This window comes from Calidris pugnax, unplaced genomic scaffold (genome assembly GCF_001431845.1).
Source record: "Calidris pugnax isolate Ruff unplaced genomic scaffold, ASM143184v1 scaffold739, whole genome shotgun sequence".
Classification (NCBI taxonomy): domain Eukaryota; kingdom Metazoa; phylum Chordata; class Aves; order Charadriiformes; family Scolopacidae; genus Calidris; species Calidris pugnax.
The window spans coordinates 14,159-38,985 of record NW_015091432.1 but is presented as its reverse complement, the minus strand read 5'-3'; the positions used below and the strand labels follow the sequence as shown (position 1 = coordinate 38,985).

General features: G+C 50.6%; 1 protein-coding gene across 1 annotated transcript; it reads left to right on the top strand.

The window, feature by feature from the left end:
- The first annotated feature begins 1,591 nt into the window (after nt 1-1,591).
- Nucleotides 1,592-23,355, top strand: LOC106899657 (butyrophilin subfamily 1 member A1-like). The gene is made up of 18 exons (XM_014961546.1): nt 1,592-1,698; nt 1,794-1,858; nt 3,080-3,163; nt 3,818-3,853; nt 4,330-4,359; nt 5,001-5,108; nt 5,679-5,702; nt 6,235-6,255; nt 6,723-6,743; nt 6,925-6,945; nt 7,308-7,328; nt 9,026-9,046; nt 12,882-13,102; nt 13,258-13,327; nt 19,258-19,278; nt 19,783-19,803; nt 20,865-20,891; nt 21,377-23,355. Exons 3-18 carry the CDS (start codon nt 3,109-3,111, stop codon nt 21,931-21,933), a joined length of 1,275 nt encoding a protein of 424 aa, XP_014817032.1. The 5' UTR covers nt 1,592-1,698; nt 1,794-1,858; nt 3,080-3,108; the 3' UTR covers nt 21,934-23,355.
- Nucleotides 23,356-24,827: the final 1,472 nt, after the last annotated feature.

Sequence of the window (24,827 nt, the reverse complement as noted above, 5' to 3'; positions counted from 1 at the left end):
CTGAGACGGGTATTATTTAACACCTTTGTTGGCCACATGGATGTTGGGATTGAGTCAAACTTCAGAAAGTTTGCCAATGACACCAAGATGTGGGAATAAGTTGACACACTGGAAGGAAGGGGTGCCAGGAAGGACCTGGACAGGCTTGAGAGGTGGGCCTGTGCAAACCTCATGAAGTTCAACAAGGCCAAGTGCAAGGTCCCACATGTGGGTCAGGGTAATCCCAAGCACAAATATTGGCCAGGAGGAGAATGGCTTGAGAGCAGCCCCGAGGAAAAGGACTTCTGATGGTTGGTGGACTGGAAGCTCAACATGAGACAGCAATGTGTGCTAACAGCCCAGAAAGCCAACATCACCCTGGGCTACATCAAAAGAAGCCAGCAGGGCAAGGGAGGGGATTCTACCCCTCTGCTCTGGTGAGACCCCACATCTGTCCAGCTTTAGAGCCCCAGCACAAGAAGAACATGGACCTGTTGGAGAGAGTCCAGAGGAGGCCATAAAGATGATCAGAGGACTGGACCACGTCTACTATGAGGACAGGCTGAGAGAATTGGGGTTGTTCAGCCTGGAGAAGAGAAGGCTCCAGGGAGACTTTTTAGTAGGGCCTCTTGTTACAGGAGAAGGGGTAATAATTTAAAACTAAAAGAGGGTAGATTTAGACTTAGATATAAGGAAGAAACTTTAAACATGAGGGTGGTGAAACACTGGTCTAGGTTGCCCAGAGAAGTGGTAGATGCCCTTAAAACACTCAAGGTCAGGTTGGACAGGGCTCTGAGCAATCTCATCTAGTTGAAGATGTCCCTGGTCATTGCAGCGAGGTTGGACTAGATGGTCTTGAAAGGATACTCGCAACCCAAACTAGTCTATGATTCTGTGATTCCATGTTCCTGTGAAATCTTCTTTCGCTATTAACATACTGTTCAGAAACTGAGTTGATGCACAGCTGGGAGGTGGGAAAATCAGCTCACTGAGCTCCAGAAAGTTGAGAAGAATTTTTTCATATTTCACATGTTCAAGTTAAGCTGCTGTTTTACTAGGGACCCCTGTGCATGGGCACCTGCCTTTTCTTGCTAATGGTTGAGTCTGGGTAGAAAGGTACATCCCACTTCCCCAGAGGCTGGGCACTGATGCTATCAAACATGTTGAAATAGTCTTCAAATGGAAATGATTACGGTTTTTAATCATGGGTTTGTTTGGGTGGGTTTTTTGTCTTTTTTTTTGCTTTTTCTTGTTTGTTTTTTTTTTTAATGAACCATGTCTAAATGATGATTGAGAAACAGAGGAGATGGAAAATGGAGGTTGCTCCTACTCCCATTTCCTGATGATATGATCCTGGAAGAAGAAAGAGCTCAGCACAACGAGCTATACCACTCCTTTTCCCAGAAACCTGCATTGTTGTCCAAAACCAGTTCCAGCCAGTCCAACAAGGTTTCACTGCAAAAAAAACACTGCTTATCTTACTTTTAGTGAATCCCTTTTCATCTTTGCACCTACCTGGACTCAGGGCCAATTGAAAAAGAGATGGGTTCAAAGATTAACCATTATGACGGTTGGAACAAAGAGCTTGCTTTCACCTTTGCTTCAAGGAGGTGTTTCCTGCCTGCAGTGCTCCCTCACGCCATCACTGCCAGCCCTTTATGCTCCTCCCATCTCTCTGTGACTCTCTTGCCTTCTGGAGGTGGTGGTACAGCAGCCCTGGTGGGTTCTGCCCCTGATCCTCCTTCCCTTCTCTTCCCTCCTGCTCTGATTTCAGCAAAGTCTGCAACGGCTCCAAACTTGCTTTCTCTTTATAGTGGAACAGAGAAGTGAAACATCGCGCTCTCAGCAAGACGCAGAGCAAGCAATAGACTTTTATAAGGTAGGAGAACTTGTCTTCTTATATTATTTCAACCCACCTATTGGTTAGCGTGTACGACTCCGTGAAGCTGTGAAGTCTTCCTGTAGTTATGGTCAGTGTAGCTGCACAAAGTCGCTCGTGAGGCACGTGCTCCCTGTGGCCCTGGACTTGTGGGGGAAACGTCCAGGCTGAGAAAGCAGCCAAAAGAAGCTTGCTGACCTAAAATGATGGGCCCATGTTATGCACCTCGTCTAGAGATAGGACACTACAAAATCCAAGGGAGAAAAACAGTAGCCAAGATACCATCCTTCACGAGGCCATTTTCAGTGCTGTTTGGCCACTCAGTAAATGCTGGCAGCAACAATGCTGTGGCGCTGGGGGTGACCACATCACACAGTCCCTTGCTGCCACCTTTCGTCCCAACCCTCCCTGCAGCTTGGATGGACCAATCCAACCTCCAGCAGGAGGCCACAAGCACCAGCAACCATTAGCAATCATGCATTCATGCTATAATCTAGTTTAGGAAGCTGATTGGGTGCAGATGAACCTGTTCAGGGCTGGGTCCAGCTGCCTGAAATGGCCGCCTGCAATGTCCTTGACCACCTGTGGTGGGGCAAAGGAGAGGGGTGGAGACAGGAGGCTGCCCCATTGGACCTGCTGCCTTGCTCCGGAATGGCACTTCAGGTCCCTCTTGTGGATGCAGCTGCAAAGGCTTGAAAGGATTGTGGCCAACACCCAGCTCTCAGCCTTTTACTTGTTGCTGTATTAATTATGATGAAGCACTGGAAAAGATAATTCTTGTGGTAGTGTCAGAGAACGTGCCCACAAAGGAGAATTTCTCTTCCAGCCCAATTATTCCATTTTTTCTTTCCAAAAGCATGTTTTCCCTGCCTGGTGAACTCTGACAGTTTGCACTGACTGGAAATCACAAACCCATGGAGTTTTCCTTACGTGGGCTTGTTTTTTTTCCTCATTTTGAGCCGCAATGTTTTGCCGGAAATAAAACGCAGCGTGAGGGCCCCGTTGTGCTGCTGTCAAAGCGTGTCTATCATGAGGAGATACGAGTGACAAAGGAAGGGGTGGGCAGACTCCAGAATCCTGCAGAAGCTTCAGACCAAATACTGCTTTAACAGTGACCTTCTTGTACAAATCAGGAGTGGTGCTGAGAGCAGAGAAGAGAGATGTGGTACTTGGCTTCACTGAGGATTTTGTTCTGCCCCCTTTCTGTCTCTTCCATTGCAGCACTGACTATCTGGCTCCAGATCAGAAGAATGGGAATGTTTTGTTCCCTCATCCTTTTCCCATGTATGGTCTTGTTTGCATCAGGTAAGAAAACCTCTTTCAAGTGGTCTCCTGACATTTTTCAGGCTAAAGAGAAACAATCTCTTTATGTCACTTGAAGAAATAGATAATGGTCCAACAGAGTGATCTCATCAGTGTGTGGCCATTTGTACAACCAACCTGGGGGAAGGAGTGATCCACGTGACCTGGGCCAATGTGAACTATCAGGCCACAGCTGCTTGGAGCTCAGTGCAGGCGATGTTGCCTGTCGTCTCTGCGGGCATGCCTGCTGAGGAAGGAGAGGAATACATTTTTGGAGACAGGAATTATTGGGGAGGCAGTATAAATGCTGTCCACACCATATGGAAAAGAAGGAAGACTTGGGATTTGTTACTTGCCTTGGGGCTCAAAACAGCAAGGATCTGTTCGATGCTTTCCTCACGTACTTCCTTAGGTGGGATGTGGAGGCATGGGAAGGCAGGCGTTGGGCTTGCGAGCAGGTCCTCTTGCTAGCTCTCACCTTTCCTACTCCTCAACTTTCCATGGGGACATGAACATCAGCAGGAGGGTCACACTGAAAGGAGTGATCCTGGCTGTGATCCAGTCAGGCAGCTCGACTTTTGGATGCTCAGGGAGCTCCTTTTCCTAATGTGCAAGTAAAGAAGGAAAATGGTCTAACAAACAATGTCTTTGTTAAAGGGGTAACAGGACAGCAGAGCATCATGGATCAACAAGGTAAGAGACAACACCTACTTTGAAGTCTTTGAGGAGTAACTGCTATGGTTTTCCAGGCCTCCTGCCTCTGATGAGGTGCCTTCTATCACATGGGTACTTCTCCCCACCACCGTGGTGAAACTCTCCATTCAGAAGTGTTGTGGACATGGCCGAGACCCAAGGGAAGGGTCTGATAGGGTGAGGGATGGTTTTCCATCAGAATCCAGGGTTGGGGTTTCTGCCAATTTTCTTTGGATGTCCCTTGCACATGTTTGGGCCCACCGTCCTGGTGTCTTATTGACTCCCTATGAATCCATAATGAACTGTAGGCTTGGGATGTCCTCAGTCAGTACCAGGTCTCTTGACCATTTCCTCTCCTGCCTGATGAAGCCTGAGGGGAAGGCAGTGGCAGAACATAAGTGATGCCAGGCCTTAAAGAACAAGTGGCCCATCTGTGAGTCCTCTTTCCCCTCACCCATCTTTTTCTTTATTTATAGCTTCACAAATTATCTACAACTGCTCCAAAGGTAAACCCATGCTCAATATTTATTTGTTGTGGCTGTCTTACTGTGCTGGCTCTTCAGGCCCTGCTTGGGGAGTGAGAGGAAGGGTGAGCTCTTGCTTGATCCACCTCTTGCAGAGGTCCCTTTCAGTACCTTGGGCAGATAATTGTCTACCAGCATGGCATTGCTGGATGCTGCGTAGGGTCTAGACAGGGTGAGAGGAGGCTCTCAGGGCACCTCAGAAAGGTGAGGTTTTGGATTCTCTGGTGGAGGATTGGCTCAGCCTTTGGGTGAGCACAGTGAGCGAGTGCTGTGACTTGGCCTTGTTGGGCTTCCCTTTCCTCCACTTTATCCTGTCTCCATTGAGGTGAGCAACTCTGCTGGTGAAGGAAGGTGATGCAGGATGGCGGATAAACTCCTCATATCAGGGTGACGTACATAACCTTCTCTCCAGCTTAGTGGACTGAAATGTTCAATTTGTGAATCAAAAATGCTGTATATGCCTGCAGTCTCCTGATTTGGGGGGTCTTTTGGGAAAAAAAAAAACCTGTAATATATGATATCATTCAAAAAAAGAACTGCTGTGAAGCCACCTTAGAGACTTAATGATCTGCTTAATTCTACTTCGATGATATACTAAATACAGTTTTTTTGAAAAAATGCAGGCTGGTCTTTGCCATCCATTTTACAAACAGTTCTGGCAGTCTTAACTATCATCTTGATACTGGCAGCATTGTGGATTTTCTGGAGGAGCTATAAAAGGAAACAGAAAGGTAAGATACTAGAGGAATTCTCTTGCATTTCATAGTTCCTTCCTATCAAACAAGAACGCAGTGATCAGCTGCTGTCAACAAGGCCCATGCCCTCAAGCATTAAAGCCATCCACGGCAGACATGACAGAGGGCTGACAGCAGCCTCGTGCCCTTCTGGAACATGAGCTGGAGGCCAAGTGCAATACTCAGGGAACCCATGACATGAGGCTGAGGATGGGCTCTGACTCCCCTGCTGTCTTACACATCCTCCATCACGCTGCCACGTACATCGATTGCTCTTGCCTTTGACACGTCTCCATTTTCACAAGTATCCTCACCCAGGTTTAGGAAACCACCAGTTTTGTTGGACTGGCTACATTAAAACCACCTCTGCTTTTAGTTTTGTCCCAGAGATTTGTACAAGCTGGGCACAAATTCCCTCCAGCACAGAGCCCCTGCTCTATGCTGTGAACAGCAAATATTTTGTCTGAACTTGGAGGATCCTCAATGTACTGACAATTAGGCTTTGGTGAGTACAGCCTCAGAAAATGGACTCATCATTTCTGATCAGTTCTTTGTTCTCTCTTTCAGATGACTTTAGACTTATGGAAGAAGGTAACATGCTAAACAAATATTCTAAACATTTGTTAAAGACTGTCATGTAAAACTTACTTCTGCTGCTGCAGGTAAAAAGGAAAAAAAGAAAAAAAAAAGAAAAAAAAAAAAGAAAAAAAACCTTATTTGCAATATTTGAACTTAGATGGCACTGAGCTTCAGATGGGAAAGATGCCCCTCTGTTGTTCCCAGCTGCGCTGCTGAATGTTTTTCTAGGGCTAGAATCTGTGGGAAACTACTAGGCTCTCACTGGGTTCTACCCCAAGGATGGTGCTTCTCACACAGCAGAATACTCCGGCTGGACCATATTAGTTCCCAGCTTAAGTAGATGTCATGTGTCTTTGTCCACCATCCTGCCATTGACTTTGGCCCTTTCAGCTAGAGAAACATGAGGGACGGGGTCACACACTTGCACTAGTCCATGAACGCACTTTGCAAGAGAATCCCAGCTCCAGGAAACACCTTCTCTGGGGCTTCAGGCAATGCATCCTCCTTCTGCCCATCTAATCTGCCTTTCTCCTTTCCTTTGCAGGACAACCAAATGAGAAAATAGGTGAGTGCTGCTTGCTGTGTGGGTGGCTGCTTGTCCCTCGAGTGTCGGCTGGGAATGGGGAGTGCTCTGTGTCCCTGGGGGCAGCCTGCCTCCCTTCAAGCCTCAAACAGAGCCTGCTGCTTGCCTCCCTCTCTGCCCTGGGCCCTCCTTCCCCCACCCGACACCACTGCTCTCACTGGGGCCTTCAAATGTTATGCACAGGAGAATAGGAAATTGATCCCATCCTTCAAACCAAGCACTGCTGTGTGAAGGAGATTGACTCCAAAGTGCCCCAGGAAGTTGGTGGGGTGCCTGAGAGGCAGGACAGAGGAGTATCCTTTTGTTTAAAGGCATCCCTGATGAACCCCGTCCATAATGTTCCTTCATGCAGAATCAAAAACAAGGCCCTGATGTGCGAGCCTTCCCCAAGAACATCCAAGCAGCCCCAAAGCCTCTCTCTGCTAACGCCTGTGCCTTTTCTCTTCCAGATCATGTCCAGGAGGAAAATGGTAAATTCTCTTGTCTTCCTAAGAAATCCCCTTCCCCAAGGAGATGTTTCTTGCAAGAGGCAGCCTGTGGTGTCCGTGGGTCTCTGCAGAGGGAGGGCAGAAGAGCCTCCATTCTTCAGACGGCCATCGCAGGCAAATGCAAACGCCTTTCTTTTCTTTCCTGTGTTCTTTGTCGTTACAGAGCCACTGCAGGGAGAAAAAAGTAAGTGACCTTTCCCTTTCTGACGCGGCTGAGAACACACTCAGCTGCTGAGATGTCTTTCAAATGTGGAATCAGCTCAGAAAAGATTCCTGATCCCACCGCCTTGTGCAGGGGAAGGTCCTGTGATGTTAAGGAATGCTTTGAAAGAGCTGAGGGAATGATGTGCAGGGATGTGGCAGAGTCATTGTTTGTGAGCACCTTCCTGTTTTCCGGGGACAGGGCTTGCCCTCAGCACACACTTGCACTAGTCCATGAATGAATTTTTTAAGAGAATCCCAGCTCCAGCAAACACCTTCTCTGGGGCTTCAGGCAATGCATCTTCCTTCTTCCCATCTAATCTGCCTTTCTCCTTTCCTTTGCAGAACAACTGAATGAGAAGATAGGTGAGTGCTGCTTGCTGTGTGGGTGGCTGCTTGTCCCTCGAGTGCCGGCTGGGAATGGGGAGTGCTCTGTGTCCCTGGGCGCAGCCTGCCTCCCTTCAAGCCTCAAACAGAGCCTGCTGCTTGCCTCCCTCTCTGCCCTGGGCCCTCCTTCCCCCACCCGACACCACTGCTCTCACTGGGGCCTTCAAATGTTATGCACAGGAGAATAGGAAATTGATCCCATCCTTCAAACCAAGCACTGCTGTGTGAAGGAGATTGACTCCAAAGTGCCCCAGGAAGTTGGTGGGGTGCCTGAGAGGCAGGACAGAGGAGTATCCTTTTGTTTAAAGGCATCCCTGATGAACCCCGTCCATAATGTTCCTTCATGCAGAATCAAAAACAAGGCCCTGATGTGCGAGCCTTCCCCAAGAACATCCAAGCAGCCCCAAAGCCTCTCTCTGCTAACGCCTGTGCCTTTTCTCTTCCAGATCATGTCCAGGAGGAAAATGGTAAATTCTCTTGTCTTCCTAAGAAATCCCCTTCCCCAAGGAGATGTTTCTTGCAAGAGGCAGCCTGTGGTGTCCGTGGGTCTCTGCAGAGGGAGGGCAGAAGAGCCTCCATTCTTCAGACGGCCATCGCAGGCAAATGCAAACGCCTTTCTTTTCTTTCCTGTGTTCTTTGTCGTTACAGAGCCACTGCAGGGAGAAAAAAGTAAGTGACCTTTCCCTAAGAAATCCCCTTCCCCAAGGAGATGTTTCTTGCAAGAGGCAGCCTGTGGTGTCCGTGGGTCTCTGCAGAGGGAGGGCAGAAGAGCCTCCATTCTTCAGACGGCCATCGCAGGCAAATGCAAACGCCTTTCTTTTCTTTCCTGTGTTCTTTGTCGTTACAGAGCCACTGCAGGGAGAAAAAAGTAAGTGACCTTTCCCTTTCTGACGCGGCTGAGAACACACTCAGCTGCTGAGATGTCTTTCAAATGTGGAATCAGCTCAGAAAAGATTCCTGATCCCACCGCCTTGTGCAGGGGAAGGTCCTGTGATGTTAAGGAATGCTTTGAAAGAGCTGAGGGAATGATGTGCAGGGATGTGGCAGAGTCATTGTTTGTGAGCACCTTCCTGTTTTCCGGGGACAGGGCTTGCCCTCAGCACACACTTGCACTAGTCCATGAATGAATTTTTTAAGAGAATCCCAGCTCCAGCAAACACCTTCTCTGGGGCTTCAGGCAATGCATCTTCCTTCTTCCCATCTAATCTGCCTTTCTCCTTTCCTTTGCAGAACAACTGAATGAGAAGATAGGTGAGTGCTGCTTGCTGTGTGGGTGGCTGCTTGTCCCTCGAGTGCCGGCTGGGAATGGGGAGTGCTCTGTGTCCCTGGGCGCAGCCTGCCTCCCTTCAAGCCTCAAACAGAGCCTGCTGCTTGCCTCCCTCTCTGCCCTGGGCCCTCCTTCCCCCACCTGACACCACTGCTCTCACGTGGGGCCTTCAACAGGAAAGCCCCGGGAGAAGTCATGGGCCCTCGTAAGGGGTCTCGTCCTTCCAAGTGGGAGTCCACACTTGCCAAGGGAAACGTTCCCCATGGGAAAAGATTGTTGTGGAAAAGAAAGGCTGTGGTGTCCATGGGCCTCTGCAGAGGGAGGGCAGGAGGGCCTCCATTCTTCAGATGGGCATCCCTGGCAAATGCAAACGCCTTCCCTTTCTTTCCTGTGGTCTTTGTCATTACAGAGCGACTGGAGGGAGAAAACAGTAAGTGACCTTTCCTTTCTGAAGCTGCCGAGAACACACTCAGCTGCTGGGATGTCTTTCAAGTATGGACTCAGCTCAGGAAAGCTTCCTGACCCCACCGCCGTGTGCAGGGGAAGGTCCTGTGACGTTAAGGAAGGTTTTCTAAGAGCTGAGGGAAGGATGTGCAGGGATGTGGCTTGGTCCATGGCTGCATGGAGAGTCCTGCACTCTCAGGCTCACAGGAGAGGCGGTGGGAAGGGAGCTCGTGTGATGGCCAGTGTGACATTGGGTATGACCTGGAACGTTAAGGAGCAATGCCTGATGTTTCACTGAATTTCACTGAATTTTTTAGAGTTGGAAGGGACCATAGAGATCATCTAGTCCAACTCCCCTGCTAAAGCAGGATTGCCTAGAGCTTGTCACAGCATGTTACTCAGGAGCATCCAGGCGGGTCTTGAAAATCTCCAAAGAAGGGGACTCCACAACCTCCCTGGGCAGCCTGTTCCAGGGCTCTGTCACCCTCATTGTGAAGAAGTTTTTCCTCATATTTGAGTAGAACCTCTTATGTTCCAACTTGTGCCCGTTCCCCCTCATCTTTCATGGGGAATCACTGTTCCACCTGGGCACAGGCAACCCAGGACCGGGGACCTCCAAGGGCTGTGTCTCTCCCAGCACAGGTGTCTCTCCAAAGGGTGGCTGTGTCTCGCTGCTCCCTAAAGATGGATTTCAGCCTTGTCTAGGTTATTGTCATGCCAGTGTGTAGCCTCTCCCTTCACAGCTGCATTTTCAGGCAATGTTTCCCCAGGCAGAGTCTCCTGCCATCTACCAATCATTCTCACCATCCTCCTGGGCTCGGCCCTTCCTAAAGCTACAGGCTCCTTGGAGATACTTCCTCCCTCTCCTCTTGACAACCTGGAAGGAGCCCCTGGCCTCTCCGGATAGTGCAGGAAGAAGAGACCTGCACTCTCCTGCAAAGATGGGGAGCTCTCCCCTAATGCCTCTCCAATGTCTCACTATCTCCTCTAAACTTGACAGCCCAAACCTGAGGATTCAATGCCAGCTGTGGCCTCCAAATCTCTCTGTATTTGTCACCTGGCCATGCTTCTAGGCTTTCCTGTAGCACTTGGCCTTGCAGCTTCTTTGAGTCCATGCTGGGCAGATGCCATCCAGTCCACATTTAGCAGAGCCCTTTCCTACAAGTAACCATGAAGTCAGGCAAGGGAAAGGCAGACGCAGCCAAACCCCAACAGCTCTGGATGCCGGCAGGGCACTGAGCCTGACAATCTCTCTTTTCTAATTGTTTTTTTCTCCTTCCTTTTGTAGCTGAGGAGCAGAAGGAGAAGGATGAGTGCTCTGTGCTCTCTGGGGTCTTGCCAGCCAGCAAGGAGAGGCTTTTTCCAAGAGGGACATGGTGGTGTGTGTGGGAGAAGGGTGTTTCCTTGTGGGCCATGAGTGTGGTGTCCTTGGGGTCTCTGCAGGAGGTGCCCATGTGCAGGCAAGCCAGCTGAGGCCTTCAGGTGTGGCTGGAATCTGCATAAAGGGCTTGGTCCTGAAAAACGGGTCATGTGGGAAGAAAAGTCAAACTGTGAGGAAGAACGGAGGGAGGAAAGAAAGCAGGAAAGACTGACCAGTGTGGTTGCATAAACATGATTTTCTGTGAGGACAGAGTCATTGTTTGTGAGCACCTTCATGTTGTCCAGGGACAGGGCTTGCCCTCAGCACACACTTGCACTAGTCCATGAATGCACTTGGCAAGAGACTCCCAGCTCCAGAAAACACCTTCCCTGGGGCTTCAGGCAATGCATCCTCCTCCTGCCCATCTAATCTGCCTTTCTCCTTTCCTTTGCAGAACTACTGAATGAGAAGATAGGTGAGTGCTGCTTGCTGTATGGGTGGCTGCTTGTCCCTCGAGTGCCGGCTGGGAATGGGGAGTGCTCTGTGTCCCTGGTGCAGCCTGCCTCCCTTCAAGCCTCAAACAGAGCCTGCTGCTTGCCTCCCTCTCTGCCCTGGGCCCTCCTTCCCCCACCTGACACCACTGCTCTCACTTGGGGCCTTCAACAGGAAAGCCCGGGGAGAAGTCATGGGCCCTTGTAAGGGGTCTCGTCCTTCAAAGTGGGAGTCCGCAGTTGCCAAGGGAAATGTTCCCCATGGGAAAAAATTGTTGTGAAAAACAGAGGCTGTGGTGTCCATGGGCCTCTGCAGAGGGAGGGCAGGAGGGCCTCCATTCCTCAGATGGGCATCCCAGGCAAATGCAAGCGCCTTCCTTTCCTTTCCTGTGTTCTTGGTCTGTACCGAGCCAGTGCAGGGAGAAAACAGTAAGTGGCCTTTCCTTTCTGACGTGGCTGAGAAGACACTCAGCTGCTGAGATGTCTTTCGAGCATGGACTCAGCTCAGGAAAGCTTCCTGACCCCACCGCCTTGTGCAGGGGAAGCTCCTGTGACGTTCAGGAATGCTTTGTAAGAGCTGAGGGAATGATGTGCAGGGATGTGGCTTGGTCCATGGCTGCATGGAGAGTCCTGCCCTCTCAGGCTCACAGAAAAGGCTGAGGGAAGGGAGCTCGCGTGATGGCCAGTGTGACATTGGGTATGAGCTAAAACGTTTAGGAGCAATGCCTGCTGTTCCACCTGGGCACAGGCAACCCAGGACCGGGGACCTCCAAGGGCTGTGTCTCTCCCAGCACAGGTGTCTCTCCAAAGGGTGGCTGTGCCTCGCTGCTCTCTGAAGATGGATTTCAGCCTTGTCTAGGCTATTGTTACGCCAGTGTGTAGCCTCTCCCTTCACAGCTGCATTTTCAGGCAATGTTTCCCCAGGCAGAGTCTCCTGCCATCTACCAATCATTCTCACCATCCTCCTGGGCTCGGCCCTTCCTGGTGCTACAGGCTCCTTGGAGGTAGTTCCTTCCTCTCCTCTTGACAACCTGGAAGGAGCCCCTGGCCTCTCCGGATAGTGCAGGAAGAAGAGACCTGCACTCTCCTGCAAAGTTGGGGAGCTCTCCCCTAATGCCTCTCCAAAGTCTCACTACCTCCTCTAAACTTGACAGCCCAAACCTGAGGATTCAATGCCAGCTGTGGCCTCCAAATCTCTCTCCATCTGTCACCTGGCCATGCTTCTAGACTTCCCTGTAGCACTTGGCCTTGCAGCTGCTTTGAGTCCATGCTGGGCAGATGCCATCCAGTCCACATTTAGCAGAGCCCTTTCCTGCAACTAACCATGAAGTCAGGCAAAGGAAAGGCAGACGCAGCCAAACGCCAACAGCTCTGGATGCCGGCGGGGCACTGAGCCTGACAATCTCTCTTTTCTAATTGTTTTCTTTTCTCCTTCCTTTTGTAGCTGAGGAGCAGAAGGAGAAGGATGAGTGTTCTGTGCTCTCTGGGGTCTTGCCAGTCAGGAAGGAGAGGCTTTTTCCAAGAGGGACATGGTGGTGTGTGTGGGAGAAGGGTGTTTCCTTGTGGGCCATGAGTGTGGTGTCCTTGGGGTCTCTGCAGCAGGTGCCCATGTTCAGACAAGCTCGCTGAGGCCTTCAGGTGTGGCTGGCATCTGCATAAAGGGCTTAGTCCTGAAAAAATGGTCATGTGGGAAGAAAAGACAAAATGTGAGGAAGAACGGAGGGAGGAAAGAAAGCAGGAAAGACTGAGCAGTGGGGTTGCATAAACATGATTTTCTGTGAGGACAGAGGCATTGTTTGTGAGCACCTTCAAGGTTTCCGGGAAGAGGGCTTGCCCTCAGCACACACTTGCACTAGTCCATGAATGCACTTTGCAAGAGAGTCCCAGCTCCAGCAAACACATTCCCTGGGGCTTCAGGCAATGCATCTTCCTTCTGCCCATCTCATCTGCCTTTCTCCTTTCCTTTGCAGAACAACAGAAAGAGACAATAGGTGAGTGCTGCTTGCTGTGTGGGTGGCTGCTTGTCCCTCGAGTGCCAGCTGGGAACGGGGAGTGCTCTGTGTCCCTGGGTGGAGCCTGCCTCCCTTCAAGCCTCAAACAGAGACTGCTGCTTGCCTCCCTCTCTGCCCTGGGCCCTCCTTCCCCCACGGTGCCTTCAACAGGAAAGCCCCGGGAGAAGTCATGGGCCCTCGTAAGGGGTCTCGTCCTTCCAAGTGGGAGTCCACAGTTGCCAAGGGGAACGTTCCCCATGGGAAAAGATTGTTGTGGAAAAGAGAGGTTGTGGTGTCCATGGGCCTCTGCAGAGGGAGGGCAGGAGGGCCTCCATTCTTCAGATGGGCATCCCAGGCAAATGCAAACGCCTTCCCTTTCTTTCCTGTGGTCTTGGTCTGTACTGAGCCACTGCAGGGAGAAAAGAGTAAGTGGCCTTTCCTTTCTGACGCGGCTGAGAACATGCTCAGTTGCTGAGATGTCTTTCAAGTATGGACTCAGCTCAGGAAAGCTTCCTGACCCCACCGCCTTGTGCAGGGGAAGCTTCTGTGCTGTTAAGGAATGTTTTGTAAGAGCCGAGGGAAGGATGTGCAGGGATGTGGCTTGGTCCATGGCTGCATGGAGAGTCCTGCCCTCTCAGGCTCACAGAAAAGGCTGAGGGAAGGGAGCTCGCGTGATGGCCAGTGTGACATTGGGTATGAGCTAAAACGTTTAGGAGCAATGCCTGCTGTTCCACCTGGGCACAGGCAACCCAGGACCGGGGACCTCCAAGGGCTGTGTCTCTCCCAGCACAGGTGTCTCTCCAAAGGGTGGCTGTGCCTCGCTGCTCTCTGAAGATGGATTTCAGCCTTGTCTAGGCTATTGTTACGCCAGTGTGTAGCCTCTCCCTTCACAGCTGCATTTTCAGGCAATGTTTCCCCAGGCAGAGTCTCCTGCCATCTACCAATCATTCTCACCATCCTCCCGGGATCGGCCCTTCCTGGAGCTACAGGCTCCTTGGAGGTAGTTCCTTCCTCTCCTCTTGACAACCTGGAAGGAGCCCCTGGCCTCTCCGGATAGTGCAGGAAGAAGAGACCTGCACTCTCCTGCAAAGTTGGGGAGCTCTCCCCTAATGCCTCTCCAAAGTCTCACTACCTCCTCTAAACTTGACAGCCCAAACCTGAGGATTCAATGCCAGCTGCGGCCTCCAAATCTCTCTCCATCTGTCACCTGGCCATGCTTCTAGACTTTCCTGTAGCACTTGGCCTTGCAGCTTCTTTGAGCCCATGCTGGGCAGATGCCAACCTGTCCTCCTTTGGCAGAGACCTTTCCTGCAAGTAACCGGGACGTCAGGCAAAGGAAAGGCAGACGCAGCCAAACCCCAACAGCTCTGGAAGCCGGCAGGGCACTGAGCCTGACAATTGCTCTTTTCTAATTGTTTTTTTCTCCTTCCTTTTGTAGCTGAGGAGCAGAAGGAGAAGGATGAGTGTTCTGTGCTCTCTGGGGTCTTGCCAGCCAGCAAGGAGAGGCTCTTTCTGAGAGGGACATGGTGGTGTGTGTGGGAGAAGGGTGTTTCCTTGTGAGCCATGAGTGTGGTGTCCTTGGGGTCTCTGCAGGAGGTGCCCATGTGCAGGCAAGCCAGCTGAGGCCTTCAGGTGTGGCTGGAATCTGCATAAAGGGCTTGGTCCTGAAAAACTGGTCATGTGGGAAGAAAAGTCAAACTGTGAGGAAGAACGGAAGGAGGAAAGAAAGCAGGAAAGACTGACCAGTGGGGTTGCATAAACATGATTTTCTGTGAGGACAGAGTCATTGTTTGTGAGCACCTTCATGTTGTCCAGGGACAGGGCTTGCCCTCAGCACACACTTGCACTAGTCCATGAATGCACTTGGCAAGAGACTCCCAGCTCCAGAAAACACCTTCCCTGGGGCTTCAGGCAATGCATCCTCCTCCTGCCCATCTAATCTGCCTTTCTCCTTTCCTTTGCAGAACTACTGAATGAGAAGATAGGTGAGTGCTGCTTGCTGTATGGGTGGCTGCTTGTCCCTCGAGTGCCGGCTGGGAATGGGGAGTGCTCTGTGTCCCTGGTGCAGCCTGCCTCCCTTCAAGCCTCAAACAGAGCCTGCTGCTTGCCTCCCTCTCTGCCCTGGGCCCTCCTTTCCCCTCCTGACACCACTGCTCTCACATGGTGCCTTCAACAGGAAAGCCTGGGGAGAAGTCATGGGCCCTCGTAAGGGGTCTCGTCCTTCCAAGTGGGAGTCCACAGTTGCCAAGGGAAATGTTCCCCATGGGAAAAGATTGTTGTGGAAAACAGAGGCTGTGGTGTCCATGGGCCTCTGCAGAGGGAGGGCAGGAGGGCCTCCATTCCTCAGATGGGCATCCCAGGCAAATGCAAGCGCCTTCCTTTCCTTTCCTGTGTTCTTGGTCTGTACCGAGCCAGTGCAGGGAGAAAACAGTAAGTGGCCTTTCCTTTCTGACACGGCTGAGAAGACACTCAGCTGCTGAGATGTCTTTCGAGCATGGACTCAGCTCAGGAAAGCTTCCTGACCCCACCGCCTTGTGCAGGGGAAGCTCCTGTGACGTTCAGGAATGCTTTGTAAGAGCTGAGGGAATGATGTGCAGGGATGTGGCTTGGTCCTTGGCTGCATGGAGAGTCCTGCCCTCTCAGGCTCACAGGAGAGGCAGTGGGCAGGGAGCTCGCGTGATGGCCAGTGTGACATTGGGTATGATCTGGCACGTTTAGGAGCAATGCCTGCTGTTCCACCTGGGCACAGGCAACCCAGGACCGGGGACCTCCAAGGGCTGTGTCTCTCCCAGCTCAGGTGTCTCTCCAAAGGGTGCCTGTGCCTCGCTGCTCTCTGAAGCTGGATTTAACTTTTGTCTAGGACATTGTCAAGCATATGTGTAGCCTCGCCCTTCACAGCTGCATTTTAAGGCAATGTTTCCCCAAGCAGAGTCTCCTGCCATCTACTGATCATTCTCATCATCCTCCTGGGCTCGGCCCTTCCTGGAGCTACAGGCTCCTTGGAGATAGTTCCTTCCTCTCCTCTTGACAACCTGGAAGGAGCCCCTGGCCTCTCCAGATAGGGCAGGAAGGAGACCTGCACTCTCCTGCAAAGATGGGGAGCTCTCCCCTAATGTAAGGGGTCTCGTCCTTCCAAGTGGGAGTCCGCAGTTGCCAAGGGAAATGTTCCCCATGGGAAAAGATTGTTGTGGAAAACAGAGGCTGTGGTGTCCATGGGCCTCTGCAGAGGGAGGGCAGGAGGGCCTCCATTCCTCAGATGGGCATCCCAGGCAAATGCAAGCGCCTTCCTTTCCTTTCCTGTGTTCTTGGTCTGTACCGAGCCAGTGCAGGGAGAAAACAGTAAGTGGCCTTTCCTTTCTGACGTGGCTGAGAAGACACTCAGCTGCTGAGATGTCTTTCGAGCATGGACTCAGCTCAGGAAAGCTTCCTGACCCCACCGCCTTGTGCAGGGGAAGCTCCTGTGACGTTCAGGAATGCTTTGTAAGAGCTGAGGGAATGATGTGCAGGGATGTGGCTTGGTCCATGGCTGCATGGAGAGTCCTGCCCTCTCAGGCTCACAGAAAAGGCTGAGGGAAGGGAGCTCGCGTGATGGCCAGTGTGACATTGGGTATGAGCTAAAACGTTTAGGAGCAATGCCTGCTGTTCCACCTGGGCACAGGCAACCCAGGACCGGGGACCTCCAAGGGCTGTGTCTCTCCCAGCACAGGTGTCTCTCCAAAGGGTGGCTGTGCCTCGCTGCTCTCTGAAGATGGATTTCAGCCTTGTCTAGGCTATTGTTACGCCAGTGTGTAGCCTCTCCCTTCACAGCTGCATTTTCAGGCAATGTTTCCCCAGGCAGAGTCTCCTGCCATCTACCAATCATTCTCACCATCCTCCCGGGATCGGCCCTTCCTGGAGCTACAGGCTCCTTGGAGGTAGTTCCTTCCTCTCCTCTTGACAACCTGGAAGGAGCCCCTGGCCTCTCCGGATAGTGCAGGAAGAAGAGACCTGCACTCTCCTGCAAAGTTGGGGAGCTCTCCCCTAATGCCTCTCCAAAGTCTCACTACCTCCTCTAAACTTGACAGCCCAAACCTGAGGATTCAATGCCAGCTGCGGCCTCCAAATCTCTCTCCATCTGTCACCTGGCCATGCTTCTAGACTTTCCTGTAGCACTTGGCCTTGCAGCTTCTTTGAGCCCATGCTGGGCAGATGCCAACCTGTCCTCCTTTGGCAGAGACCTTTCCTGCAAGTAACCGGGACGTCAGGCAAAGGAAAGGCAGACGCAGCCAAACCCCAACAGCTCTGGAAGCCGGCAGGGCACTGAGCCTGACAATTGCTCTTTTCTAATTGTTTTTTTCTCCTTCCTTTTGTAGCTGAGGAGCAGAAGGAGAAGGATGAGTGTTCTGTGCTCTCTGGGGTCTTGCCAGCCAGCAAGGAGAGGCTCTTTCTGAGAGGGACATGGTGGTGTGTGTGGGAGAAGGGTGTTTCCTTGTGAGCCATGAGTGTGGTGTCCTTGGGGTCTCTGCAGGAGGTGCCCATGTGCAGGCAAGCCAGCTGAGGCCTTCAGGTGTGGCTGGAATCTGCATAAAGGGCTTGGTCCTGAAAAACTGGTCATGTGGGAAGAAAAGTCAAACTGTGAGGAAGAACGGAAGGAGGAAAGAAAGCAGGAAAGACTGACCAGTGGGGTTGCATAAACATGATTTTCTGTGAGGACAGAGTCATTGTTTGTGAGCACCTTCATGTTGTCCAGGGACAGGGCTTGCCCTCAGCACACACTTGCACTAGTCCATGAATGCACTTGGCAAGAGACTCCCAGCTCCAGAAAACACCTTCCCTGGGGCTTCAGGCAATGCATCCTCCTCCTGCCCATCTAATCTGCCTTTCTCCTTTCCTTTGCAGAACTACTGAATGAGAAGATAGGTGAGTGCTGCTTGCTGTATGGGTGGCTGCTTGTCCCTCGAGTGCCGGCTGGGAATGGGGAGTGCTCTGTGTCCCTGGTGCAGCCTGCCTCCCTTCAAGCCTCAAACAGAGCCTGCTGCTTGCCTCCCTCTCTGCCCTGGGCCCTCCTTTCCCCTCCTGACACCACTGCTCTCACATGGTGCCTTCAACAGGAAAGCCTGGGGAGAAGTCATGGGCCCTCGTAAGGGGTCTCGTCCTTCCAAGTGGGAGTCCACAGTTGCCAAGGGAAATGTTCCCCATGGGAAAAGATTGTTGTGGAAAACAGAGGCTGTGGTGTCCATGGGCCTCTGCAGAGGGAGGGCAGGAGGGCCTCCATTCCTCAGATGGGCATCCCAGGCAAATGCAAGCGCCTTCCTTTCCTTTCCTGTGTTCTTGGTCTGTACCGAGCCAGTGCAGGGAGAAAACAGTAAGTGGCCTTTCCTTTCTGACACGGCTGAGAAGACACTCAGCTGCTGAGATGTCTTTCGAGCATGGACTCAGCTCAGGAAAGCTTCCTGACCCCACCGCCTTGTGCAGGGGAAGCTCCTGTGACGTTCAGGAATGCTTTGTAAGAGCTGAGGGAATGATGTGCAGGGATGTGGCTTGGTCCTTGGCTGCATGGAGAGTCCTGCCCTCTCAGGCTCACAGGAGAGGCAGTGGGCAGGGAGCTCGCGTGATGGCCAGTGTGACATTGGGTATGATCTGGCACGTTTAGGAGCAATGCCTGCTGTTCCACCTGGGCACAGGCAACCCAGGACCGGGGACCTCCAAGGGCTGTGTCTCTCCCAGCTCAGGTGTCTCTCCAAAGGGTGCCTGTGCCTCGCTGCTCTCTGAAGCTGGATTTAACTTTTGTCTAGGACATTGTCAAGCATATGTGTAGCCTCGCCCTTCACAGCTGCATTTTAAGGCAATGTTTCCCCAAGCAGAGTCTCCTGCCATCTACTGATCATTCTCATCATCCTCCTGGGCTCGGCCCTTCCTGGAGCTACAGGCTCCTTGGAGATAGTTCCTTCCTCTCCTCTTGACAACCTGGAAGGAGCCCCTGGCCTCTCCAGATAGGGCAGGAAGGAGACCTGCACTCTCCTGCAAAGATGGGGAGCTCTCCCCTAATGCCTCTCCAAAGTCTCACTATCTCCTCTAAACTTGACAGCCCAAACCTGAGGATTCAGTTCCAGGTGTGGCCTCCAAATCTCTCTCCATCTGTCACCTGGCCATGCTTCTAGACTTTCCTGTAGCACTTGGCCTTGCAGCTGCTTTGAGCCCATGCTGGGCAGATGCCAACCTGTCCTCCTTTGGCAGAGACCTTTCCTGCAAGTAACCGGGACGTCAGGCAAAGGAAAGGCAGACGCAGCCAAACCCCACCAGCTCTGGAAGCCAGGGGGGCACTGAGCCTGACAATCTCTCTTTTCTAATTGTTTCCTTTTCCTTCCTTTTGTAGCTGAGGAGAAAGAGAAGAATGGTGAGTGGTCTGTGCTCTCTGGGGTCTTGCCAGCCAGCAAGGAGAGGCTCTTTCTGAGAGGGACATGGTGGTGTGTGTGGGAGAAGGGTGTTTCCTTGTGGGCCATGAGTGTGGTGTCCTTGGGGTCTCTGCAGCAGGTGCCCATGTGCAGGCAAGCCAGCTGAGGCCTTCAGGTGTGGCTGGAATCTGCATAAAGGGCTTGGTCCTGAAAAAATGGTCATGTGGGAATAAAAGACAAAATGTGAGGAAGAACGGAGGGAGGAAAGAAAACAGGAAAGACTGAGCAGTGGGGTGGATAAGCATAATTTTCCGTGAGGACAGAGTCATGGTTTGTGAGCACCTTCATGTTTTCTGGGGACAGGGCTTGCCCTCAGCACACACTTGCACTAGTCCATGAATGCACTTTGTAAGAGACTCCCAGCTCCAGAAAACACCTTCCCTGGGGCTTCAGGCAATGCATCCTCCTCCTGCCCATCTAATCTGCCTTTCTCCTTTCCTTTGCAGCACAACTGAATGAGAAGATAGGTGAGTGCTGCTTGTTGAGTGGGTGGCTGCAAGTTTTTAGACTTTTTCATGGGAATGGGGAGTGCTCCTTGTTCCTGTGCTTATCCCTTCTCCCTGCCAGCAAGAGTCACAGCCTGCTACTTTCCTCCCTCTCTCTCCCTTTCCCACTTTCTTTTTCCTGGGCCCAGTGGCCTTGCCTGTTGCCTTCAATGGGAACAGATAGGCAGAAATTATGGATTTTGGTGTGCGGGCCCACACTTCAAAGTGGGATTCCACCCTTGCCAGGTGGTATGTTCCCCCTATGTCTAGTCTTACCCTCTCCAGCTCTGTTTCACGGCCTGTAGTGACCATGGGTTTTTTTTTGGTTGGTTTTTTTTTTTTTTTTGAGAGAGAGCAGAAGAGCATCCCAGCATCCCTATTTTATGGTTGTCTTCTACAAATGCCTATGATTCTGATTCTGGTTTTAATCTCTCTTCTCTTTGTCATTACATACCAATCAGTAACAGTAAAGAGTAAGTGACATTGTCTTCCTCAGCTCAGCAAAGTGCTTTCACATCACTCCGTTTTCTTGGAAAACATCATGTCATGTAAAGGAACACCTTTGTCCCAGAGACATAATTAGGCCACAGGGATAGGATTTAGGCCTTGGGATAAATTCTGGACTGGAAGGAATCCATTCCCTGAAAACATACAGGAATGGCATTATGAAGCAGTTTTGCAGTGAGGTATTGTGACGTGTCTGGAAGACACTGGGATTTTCCCTTTCATGACAGCTATAAGATACCTCTGTACACTTGAAGTCTTTGGCCTTTCCGCTCTCTTTGCTATGAGGGACCATGTCCTCTTTCCTCTCTGTGTTATGGTGTGGTTAAAATGCTTCTCTGAGACCCATCACTCAAGTGCCCCACTGGCTTTTCCTCTTCAGAGGATGAGACAGGCTTAGGATGTGCTTTCTGACCTGTACAAAAGACTTGCTACAGCAGATGAGCATGTTCCTCTGCCGGCCTCATAGACTGTGTGTGAGGTCACTAAAGCCGTGTTGTTAAAACCACTCAATGTCTCCTTTTTTTGTCTTCCTAAAGAATTCCTGAAGAAACAGCGACACAAAGGTAAGAAAGGAACCCTTGGTGAATCTCCTGCAGCCTGAATGCAGTTCTGGAAAACACATTCCTCCTTCACAAGCAACGGTTGTTCAGATCCTTGTTCTGATGGTTTCTGAAGAACAAGAATTCTTCCTTGTTCTTTCTCTTCTTCATTTGCTGCACAAGAAACTTCACCATTTGAAGGCAAACTTCACACCCTCTGCTCACCTCCCTTACAATCTGCCCTGATGCTACATGACATTTTAGAGGGGGTGTCTTTGAGTTGCTTTGCTTTTGGTGTGTGCTGACCACACTCTCAGCGTTCCATAGCAGAGAGATGAGGAGACGGGAGATTTGGGACACCAGAAGCTAGAGGTATCTGGGGAAAATTGACCGCATCAGAGGGGAGAACAAGGGATGGGAAGGGAACCAGTGGGAGGGAAAACATAACCGGAAGTTCCAGAAAGCTTATCATGATGCTTTTGACTACTGAAATGACTTGATCATTTCAGTGGATGTCACTCTGGATCCTGACACGGCCCACCCCAGATTGGAAATTTCTGATGATGGGAAGAGTGTGAAAGATACCGGCACCATCAGGAATGTGCCCAAGAATGAGAAGAGATTTGATTCCCACCTTTATTTGTTGGCAAAGGAAGGATACACATCTGGGAGACACTACTGGGAAGTGGATGTTGGCAAGAGAAGCAGCTGGGCCTTGGGTATTGCCTGCGCATCTGTGACTCGCAAAGGGACATTGACTCTGTCCCCCAAGAATGGCTTCTGGGTTATGGGGTGTACAGACGGGCGAGAGTATTGGGCCTACACAGAGCCTTGGACCCGTTTGAGTGTGGGTGGGAAGCTGCCAAAGATTGGGATCTTCCTGGACATCTCATCCAATCAGCTGTCATTTTACGATGTCCATAAGAAAGAAGCTCTGTACACTTTCAACGTGGGAGATGAGAGCAGCCAGAAAGAGAGGTTTTTTCCCTTCTTCTCAACAGGCCCAGCTACTGCAAAGCCTGATGAGGAGCCTCTGAAAATAGTGTGGGTGTTTGATGATGAGTGAATTGATGAAATGAGTATGCATGGTCAATATCTGACTGAAACACAGAGATCACACTGGACTCTTATCAGACCCCTGCTTCTTTTTTGCCACCAAATCAAAGTCGAATGGTTCTTTTGTATAAGGAGCTTCCACCACTGCTTCCTAGTCCTTCTGTGAGCTAGTCAAGAAAGAGAAAACCTAGACTTCAGGCCACTAGTCACTGTGCAGACCTCCAGTTCTTCCAAGAACTCAGAGAAAGGATCCTCATTGCAGGAAGGGAAAACAGTCATGGGTTTTGTGTTCAGAAGCTTACCTCAGGTGTCAACATGAGATTGAGAAGATATTCTGTGCCAGTCACTGAAGATCCTAGTTAATGTTCATGGCAAGTTTGTGCAGAAGTGGATCACGGTTCTCAGATGGGAAAGCTTTCTGATGAGTTTAAACAACCTTTCCCAAGATACCTCCCACTTCTGTTTCTCAGTGTTCAGCACCCGTCACTGGTCCTTCTTTGTCAGTTGGAAGAAGCAGGTGCCTTCTAGGGGCAACATGCCTGAGTTGTCATCAGTGTTGCTTTTGGAATTGCAGCAAGCCTTTTCATTTGGAAAGTGTCTCAAATCCACTCCTGTCCTCCTGGTTTTAGTATACATTCTGAAGGATTTTCAGGAAGATGTTTAGAGCATGAATATCTACTCTTGAGAGTGGTGACAGAGCAGACATGTGACAATCAAGGAAGCTGAGCTTTCCATGTCAAGGAGTTTGCTGTCAAACTCTCCTGCCTGTCCTGCCATTTCTGGATCCATGTAGTCAGCAAACACCTTTTCTATCCTCATTGAGTCACCACTGGGCACTGAACCAAGGTCCTGGCAATTCAAGCTAAACCACATCATGGACCATTGAGAGGGAAACCAAGCAAGACAGCAGGAACTCTGCTATCCTTAAGAACTCTGTCATTTTACAATGCCCACACAGAATCTGTCTTGTACAGTTTGGAGAACAGACTCTGGCAGAATGAGAATGTCTTTCTCTTCATGGGAACCAGGATGGCCTTGGATTACAAGTTCTAGTAAACCTCATCAATATCAAATACTGTCAAGGAAAGCTAATTGGATTGGAAAGGCTTTTGCAGGTAGTGACAAACAATTTGACTTTTGTTTCAAGGCAGTCGCAGCCTGAGGTATCCTCTGGCTGAGGATGGCAGTAACGTTGGACTCAATGGTCAACGCTTGGACTTCATGATCTTAAGGGTCTTTTCCAACCTGAAGGATTCTTTGATTCTAGAAGCAGCTGGATGTTCCAGTGCAGAGACATCAGGCCATGTATCATGTCTTGCTCTTCTTTCACATTTTGCTATTGTACCAATCCAACTAAAATCATTTTGGTATGTAATTCATATAATCAGGATTTTAAGTAGAAATAAATCTTGGGGGTTTTTTGTTTGATGAATTTTCCACTATTTTATTCTTTTTTATATTTATTCTTTTTTAAGCTCAATAATGTGTTGGGGTGAGTGTAAGTCTTGTGCAGGTGAGAAAGAAGAGCAGCGGCCAACTCCATTGACTTCAGTGAACCTCACCAGAGTGCAGGTTCTGGTTGGTCAGAGTTTCCATCCCCTTACCATATACGGCACGTAACTCTGGGATACTAAGGATACTCAGGTTACTCAGTGATCACTGTACCAGGAATATGTGGGAGCCACCGGGATGAGTCCCGTCTGCGCTGTGTCTTTGCAGGAGGAGTTTGAAGACAGTCCATCAAAACTGGTACTGGAGACCAGTGTGTAAACCTACACAATTGTATTGTCTCACTGAAACATGAAGGTCATTTGTGGCTCTACAGATTCCCACTGAAATCCGAAAGATGTGTAGGAGTTTGGCACACCAACTTTTTTGAATTGATGACAAGCTTTGTGCTATGGCCCGCTACTCTAACACCAAATTGTGTTGGTCTGTGCCCTGAATCCTACCCTGAGATTGAAAGGGCAGGCTCTTCTGAACTCAAGAGAGAAGTGGCCTTCTTAGAACCAAGTGACACAAACAAAGGAAGGTATTGTTGTGCAGAGCAGTTCTACCTTCTCTGTAAGAGGGTAGGTACCCACTTTTCACAGGAATATTCACTGCAGACATTTCACAAATCTCTACTGTAAATCAGGTTTGACTTTCTATCCATGGTAAAAATGCGACTGATTTTGAAACAGGGATATCAAAGGAATCTTTCCATGTCTTTCAAAAGCAAACATTGTTTCTTGACCATGTGCACTGGGTCTGGCTGGGATGGAGCTCTTTTTCTTCACAGAAGCCCATGGGTTCCTTTGCTTTGCTTTTGTGGCTGAACATTTATTGACCACACATCAGTGTCTTGGCTGTTGCTAAGCACTGGTTGCTCATGCTCTCCCTCCCCACCCTCCCAGTAAATAGGTCGGGCGAGGGCAATGAGCCTCTGTGATAACATACTTAAGGAGGGGGAAAAAACTAATCAGCAACAGCCAGAGAGTGGGGTGAGAGAAGCAGCTGTGTAGAAAGCAATGTCAGTGAAGAAGGAGGAGGAGGAGGTGTTCTGGGCACCAGAGCAGAGATGCCCCTGCAGCCCGTGGTGAAGACCATGGTGAGGAAGGCTGCCCTGCTGCAGCCCATGGAGGTTAATGGTGGAGCAGATATTCTCCTGGAGCCGATGCAGTTTAATGGTAGAGCAGCCCATTGAGGTTACCAATGGAGCAGACATCTGGCTGCAGCCTATGGAGCTTAATTGTGGAACAGATACCCTCCTACAAGCCGTGGAGGACCCCACACTGGAGCAGGTGAATGCCGGAAGGAGGCTGTGACCCCGTGGGAATCCCACCCTGGAGCAGGCTCCTGGCAGTACCTGTGCGGCGTGGGGAGAGAGAAGCTTATACTGAAGTTCAACATGAAAACTGAAGA

What these genes read in the sequence shown, in the direction of transcription:
- LOC106899657 (XM_014961546.1), top strand. Translation starts at nt 3,109, where the DNA reads ATGGGAATGTTTTGTTCCCTCATCCTTTTCCCATGTATGGTCTTGTTT. An exon ending in ACAACCAAATGAGAAAATAG is followed by an intron (nt 6,256 to 6,722) that starts GTGAGTGCTGCT and finishes TTTCTCTTCCAG; the next exon opens with ATCATGTCCAGGAGGAAAAT. An exon ending in TCATGTCCAGGAGGAAAATG is followed by an intron (nt 6,744 to 6,924) that starts GTAAATTCTCTT and finishes TTGTCGTTACAG; the next exon opens with AGCCACTGCAGGGAGAAAAA.